The following is a 7,477-nucleotide window of genomic DNA, read 5'->3' as shown; positions in this document are numbered from 1 at the left end:
CTTGCTTCATCTCGATCAAATCTGCCTTCCGAACCGCTGGTAAAGTCACTTCAAACAGACAGACATGTCATATATTACACCTTCTTGAAATAAATGAATTTAGCATTTGATTTAAAACAATCTCACGCAAACTAAAGTTAACAGCGATACTTCATGGAATAAAATAATAATGCTTATTTAGATTATATAAAAACCATTTAATACATCTAAGTACTTAAAAAGTAATATTATAAAACACTAACGTTAATTAACATTAATTTATAGGTATATAGGTATATCTTTTTCAATACAAAAAAGAACACACTTTATTCGCTTAATTTCAAAGTGTCTCGTGAGAGATGATTGACTTACAATAAACAGGTACTTATAGAATAAGACGAAAGATGACTAGAACTTAGTTACTTAGAACCCGACTATGAAATAATGTTTTAAAGTAGGTATGCAATGTCTAACAACTTCTTATAAAAACAATACAGAGATCAAAGAACTTAATCATGATATAAAATGTATCTGTAGGTAGCAAAACGTATACGATCTAGCTGTGGAGTGTGGGAGTCCCTACAAGGTTCCTCTGTCCAATTGTGGACGCGCATCGGATAAAACATCTATCAAACATCGCATCGGGTAACAGTATATTAATGAGCCCTATTACTGAGACCTAATTCCGCTGCCCGTCTATCCCAATTATTTAGGTGTTTTTTGCTTGATTTTAATAGCGTTAATACTATAAGCCTAGTGGTTTATGTTGCACTTAGTAACGGAACCCTTCGTATGCAAGGCCAACTCGCACATAGCCGATGTTTTAGTTTTTCAAAAAGATTTCCACATGAAAATTACGACAGAAAATTTTTTCTGTAATCATTTTGATTGTACGGAGAAAACCTTTCATATTGCCTAGGCCCGTTATTAAAATTTACATCACATTTACAATTGTGTGATCCATCGCGGCCGCAATTTTGACCTTTATAAGACATATTAAGGCTGTTTTGGCCGTTAAACGAAGTGTTACCACATCGTTGGCCGTTGCACGCCATCCGTTCGCATCTGCGGTCAGTAAAAGACATCCTGTTGCAATTTTGGCCTCTTGACTGCAGCATATGATTGCAGTTATGGGATTTGAATGACACATTGTGAGCACAAGTTTGGCCTTTTTCGAAAGATTGATCGAACTTTCTCTTAGACGTCGTAAGACGGGTCAATGTTGTTGAAGTCTCGTGTCTCAGGCCCGTTGAACAGCAGAAGGCCCTTCGGAATTCTCGTCGATATTTACCTGAAAATCATAGATTTTATATTAAGATATTACATGGCCGAAAGTGTAATATACAAACTCTTTAACCACTACCGAAATGGGTCCGAAGGAAGGTGGCGACACTCGTAACACAAGTTACCTTAGTGAGTGTTTAAGCACTCCTTTGTGCACAAATCAATAGAGTATCACTGTGTCCATTAGGAGATTCCTGCTGTATACATTTTTATATATGAAATAAATAAATTATTATAAAAAAAAAAAAAAAAAAAATGGTTGTCTGTAAAGTCGGCTTCCTGACGATAGTTGAACGTGACAACGTCGTAAGAAAATACTGATGGAATGGTTGCATTTTTCAAAAGAAAATTTTAATTTTATTTGTTTTATAGATATTATCGTTGCTATAAACAATTGACACCACATTCACTTTTCACTGCACTTCATCCTTGCCGAAAAAATGTAAATGTATTATTGTATAGAAGCTGTCCACGCGAACGCATCGCTCACTCAAGTAGGAGAGAGACAGATGTCGAACGCGGAGGCCGACTGTGCCTCTTTGTCGCTCGTTCCGCGCTCTCGCTTGCACTTCAAGCCTTGAATGAAACGCCTCAGAGCGAGGTAACGCCGTATACGTCATGTTTTTCCGAGCGTGCAGCCGGCTCCATCGAATTATAAGACGTTGTCAATTCAAAAAAAAAAAAACAAAGAAATGTTACATGGCTATTGTGAAGAACTGGAATTCCTCAAATCAAATAACGACTAAATACTACGATCTTCGTGATTATGGAACATAACGGGTAATAATGAGTTCTATAATCATATAGTCGTCATAATAACTTTGACGGAAGACTGGCGCAGTGGGCAGCGACCCTGCTTTCTGAGTCCTAGGCCGTCGGTTCGATTCCCACAACTGGAAAATGTGTGTGTGATGAACATAATTGTTTTTCAGTGTCTGGGTGTTTATATGTATATTATAAGTATTTATGTGTATTATATTCATAAAAATATTCATCTTACTTTGGGGCTAGATGGCGATGTGTGTCATAGTATATTTATTTATTAAACTGGCCTACTACAGGCACAGATCTACTCTGGAAAAGAGCAACTACTGAGTTTCTTGCCGGCTCTTCTCGGTAGAATCTGCTTTCCGAACCGGTGGTAGAGTCACACAAACATGCATACTTGACGTTTCAAAAGTGCTTATATTAGGCCTACTTGAAATAAATGAATTTTGAATTTTGAATTTTTTGAATTTTTAAGAATGAAATGGGTTTAGGCCGTAGACCACCAAGTGCCAATTGGAGATTGGAAGACTTCGGAGAGAACTCTCCAGCATGCAGGTTTCCTTGCGATTTTTTAGTAAGTGATTTTAATTGCTTAGTTACATATAATTACCTAACTCCGAAAAGCAAGCAAGCCGCTCTAGAATTAAATCACCCTCATACCTGCATCGCACTGAGGATGCCAAATTAAAATTATATTGATTATAAATTATGTACCTATTCTTTTTTACCACCGTTTATTGCCTCACTTCTCTGCGCAATGCTTTTAAAATTTCGGCAATATTTAGTCTATGTTATAAGATTGTTATTAGATATATTAAGTTACTCTTACGTAACTGTTGTTGCCAAATAAAAAATAATAACAATATTGACTTCGAAATAATACAACAACTACTTAAAGATAATTAAATTATAAAGGAGCAGTCTTTATTTTCAGTATAACCACTCAAAAAAGTGTTTTGTTTCAGTAATTTGAAAGCGCGTTAGAAAATATGCAAAGTTTTCGATATTTCACGACATTTTCTCGGTAAGAAGAGGTAATGGAAAATCGAGGCTCCGTGGTAACCCTAAGGATTAGGTAAATCCCCGATTTTAAATGGTAAAGACACCAGCGGATAAAATATACACGTGCCTGGTATTATAAAGTAACTTTTAATTTGACCATTCTTTTCCAGTTTAGCGTGCGCCGAAACTATTGATAATACAAAATTGGTATGTACTACATGATTGGAAATACATAATATCATTACCTACAAAATCTGCGCACGCCAAAAATAATCCCAAACGTGCCCTGGTTAAAGAAGAAGCCCACAACAAACTTAGCCGGATATTCTTTTTGTTAGCACCATCAAACATTGTCACTTAAAAGTAACCTGATTAGAGAAATCATCAAATCTATGGCGTAGGTGTTAAGCCTCATGTGCCAACTACAGCATCAAACTCGCCCTTCCTACCGGAGCACAGAAAAGCTGCTTGGCGGTGGTATAAGCATGTGCGTAGCAGGTACTTCGCCGGACGAGATGTTCTTGCGTCGGAAAAGGAGAAAACTTATAATAATAATAACGTTTAATTCAGATAAAAATCCATAGTTCCAACAATAACAATTATCTTATTTACTATATTATAAACTAAAATTGAACAAAACTATAAATAATAAAAAATTAGGAATATCCTTACTAAGGTAAGTACCCTCTTGAGCACTTGGTGTGTGAGTGTGTACCAACCCAGTGCTCCATAAAGGGATTTTCCCATTTATTTTTTTCCATTAAGAGTTATTTAGTTACACACCGTTGCCGCTGTCTCCGCCGTCTGAGGAGCGTCTGCCTTTGTGCTTAAAAAAGATGTATCGCCTAAACGCTATTCCTTCTGGTCACATATCTACTTATTACTATTATAACTTACTATTATAACTTACTATTCATGAAGTTGTAAATTAGCGGATTGATCGCTGAGTTGGCGTAGCAAAGTACGTGAGATAACAGAGCTAGGCAGGTTATGACGTCGTTCTGTTCCATATCAAGTACGTATCTGAAATGATAGAAAATCGATCTATAGTAGGTAATATTTTAAAGAGGAAATATTTGTGTTTGTAAGTAAACTATGAAAGTACTGAATCGATATCAATAATTCTTTCACTATTAGAAATATGTTAAACTGTAGTACTACAACATTGCTACTGTAGTAGTACTACAGTTGGACCTCCCTACTACAATAGCTGTTATGTACTATAATTTTTTCTTATATACCTAATTAGTTTTCAGTTTTAAATAATGGCATTTTTAAAGCAAGGACAAATAAATATTGCTAACGAGCTGTGTGTATGTGACACGAAAATTATGGTCTTATCACTTAGAAATAAGCCCCAACAACGCATTTGCAATAATTGTTATTCTCTATATAAGAATCTAATCTATCATAAAAGGATCATTTAATCGTCCGAACAATCGTATATTATTATTTTTTAAAACACATTAAAGGGGGGAGTAAAATATGGTTGCCCAATATTTACGGTACGACCCACAGTTAACACGGGTGAAACCGCAAGGAACCCCTAGTAAATAATACTTAAATGATGCAAGATATCCTCGTTGTCTCCTAATTGTCACATTTAACTTAATACTATAAACTAATTTTATATTACGTAGCAGGTGAAAAGAACGTCTAAGTATGACATTATAATATAAAATCACACAACTCTCTCTTTCTCAGTTTCTTTACGGTATATTTTTCTTCTATTTCATGTAACGAAATGTGCCTTAGCTTCGTCCTTGCATCGTCACTCTCGATACTCGATCTGAACCTTCTCTTAACAGTTATCGACGCGCTGCCTATAATATTTAACCGATTCCTAAAAATTCGAATAAAAATATCCAATCGATTCCAGATTTGTTTGAGCTGATATGGTGCTATAAATCAGAGTAATTGAAAATCAATGAACCCCTTAGATTCGCTTCCTAATAAAATTACTGCGAAAAATATTTCCTATTTATTTCTTTCCCGATAGTAATCTTCGTTCGAAGGTGCGAAATTAATTACAAATACAAATTAAATATTTACATAAGTAGGTATGTGTTTTCACAGTCAATGTTGCAGTGTTATGATTTACCTACATACATTGGTATGTAAACATTGTTTTGATGGCATCATGATTATTAAAAGCTTTCAGTTATAATAACCTGGACCGACTTGATGGCTAACGCACGGAATCAAATAATCAATATAGGACATATTTATTTCTTAAAGAACCGATTTTCGCCGCAAAGTTGTGGAATGGTAACCCGACACTGGTAAACACAGCGTTGGTCCCCCCCAAATTGAGGTGGACTAACAAAATCAAACGAGTATCTGGGAGATGTGCGCGGAGAGTTTTAGAAAGCAGTAAAAACTTTCCGCGCACATCTCCCATCTGATTATAATCCTTCTAATCCAAAATCTTAAGATCAAATAATATCTACACGAACGAATAATATCTACATTGTGACTAGAATATATTTATACTCAGACAAACAGGATAGTGAACATAATACGAGTGCCTGTAAGGATCTTTTACTAAGGAGGTCGGCATTTGCCACGAAATCAGAGGCGTAAAACTACTCTATTCATTTAAACCTTAGTACTTAGTATTTATTATACTAAGTACTAATTCCATTTTTGTTGAATTGTGTTTTGTTTTCTTGCAATAAAGTTTCAATATTCTATTTCTAATCAAGCGAGAATTAATTTAATTTTGTAAATATATTTATTTCTAAACACAGGTCAATGTAACGAGATATTTAGTATAATAAGCTAACTATGGCTTCGTGAAAGAGAAAAGGAATGTTCGTATCTGTATATTTTAATTACTCTTCTCGTTGGCCTTTGTGTATACATTCGATTATATTATGTGGCTGCGTTTAATAAGCAGCAGGAGTTTTATTAATCAATTCAGATCTTCCGACCGGTTATCATGTCAAAAGACAACAGATTGTAAACGAAATTTATGGAATTTCAACCTAAGCGTTAAATTGCATTAATTAATTTCTCAACCTGCTTACTAACCAAAACAAGAGTAGGTACTTTAGAAATGTCCAAAAACGTGGAAAGAAAAAAATATGTATTAATAAAATAAAGAAAATCATTATCTTATTTTATTCAGTTTTTTCATGTCCTACAGCTGCTGTCCATGCCGCTCATGAGCATAAATGATAGGACATAGACAGAGCATGCCTTAAAAACCCGCCAACCCTCCATGCTGCCAAGGAGCAGTTTGGTAGGTTGTGTAAGGCAAGAAAGCCTATATCAGGTGAAAGTTATAATGAGCGTAATCGATAGTTATCTGTATTGTTAAATATAATTAATTATATATATTACAAATACTTAGTAGAATAACTTAGTAGTGTTAAGTATCGAAATTGAATTGAAATTGAGTTACTTTATTCCGTACTCTGTGTACGAAAATCTACCTCAAACCCGATTGAAAAGTAGTTATAGATTTATGTATTTATTTTTTGGCAACTTCCCCGGTGCAGTGATGAGCGCTGTGGTCTCAGACTGTGTGGATGGTCCCGACTTCGATACCCAGCAAGGATATCTTGTGAATTTATTTAAAAAAAAATTGGTCTAGTCTTGATGTAGCTAGTTTCCGCCCTAATAACAATGAGTAATGACCCACGGACAAGCGATTTAGCGTTTTGTTAGTATGCTGTGGAGAAACCAATTAGGGGTACCTTCTTTTTAATATAACTTCTTAACACCCGATAGTTTAGCCTACTACCATCTTTACTACTTTACCAGGTGAGATTTTTGGGAACGGCTAAATTGTAGAAATAGAAAATATAATAAAGTCTGTCATGTTTTATTAAAACGGGGTGATACGTTATTAAATGTAGCTTTATCTGCAAACTTATTCATTTTAAAGTCGGTTGAAAATGTATTGTTAATACCATTCATCAAATATCCAAATTAGGTATTGCTTTCATTTTTAGCAATTTCTAAACGGTCTGAACTTACTCAAATCACCACCATTCTGAATAACTAAATAAGGGATGAACAATTAATCATTCTGTAGCGACATCGAGGCATCTAATTTCACGAACGACTAGCGTCCCGAGATCCAAGGTTCCTATTTTATCACGCAATATACATACAATGTCTATTTATCTTCCTCTTTGTCTGAATCGGGGACCCGTGACGCACCTACACTTAACGTAACCCATCCTCGATGACAGACAGAATTGCTTAATATGCACAAGGCAATGCTAGTGGTAGCATTGTCTTGTGCTCTTACCTACAACTTCAGTATGGCATCAATCAATTGAAGACAAAAACAAAATGAATTGCGGTCTGTCCATTGCTAATACCTAATGGAGGTCATTGCCCTAATAACATAATCCGCCGAATCCTTAAGATATTATGACCGCAAATATGCTCAGTCAACACTGAATCGATTAACGCGGATGTGTGAACTGCG

The 7,477-nt window shown here is 35.2% G+C and overlaps 1 protein-coding gene across 2 annotated transcripts in view; it reads right to left on the bottom strand.

Annotated features, from left to right (window-relative positions):
* Window positions 1-287: 287 nt before the first annotated feature.
* LOC120627108 (orexin receptor type 1-like) overlaps window positions 288-7,477 on the bottom strand; it is a 45,032-nt gene continuing 37,842 nt past the window's right edge. For both annotated transcript variants that reach the window (XM_039894973.1, XM_039894965.1), the window contains exons 7-8: window positions 3,944-4,056; window positions 288-1,270 (exon numbers count right to left, since the gene is read on the bottom strand). In XM_039894973.1, the coding sequence (XP_039750907.1) occupies window positions 834-1,270; window positions 3,944-4,056 (550 nt within the window). In that variant the 3' untranslated portion in view covers window positions 288-833. The remainder of the gene's footprint in view (window positions 1,271-3,943; window positions 4,057-7,477) is intronic.

Source organism: Pararge aegeria, chromosome 1, assembly GCF_905163445.1.
Source record: "Pararge aegeria chromosome 1, ilParAegt1.1, whole genome shotgun sequence".
NCBI lineage: Eukaryota > Metazoa > Arthropoda > Insecta > Lepidoptera > Nymphalidae > Pararge > Pararge aegeria.
The sequence above is the reverse complement of the archived record's forward strand: the minus strand, read 5'-3'. Positions and strand labels throughout refer to the sequence as shown.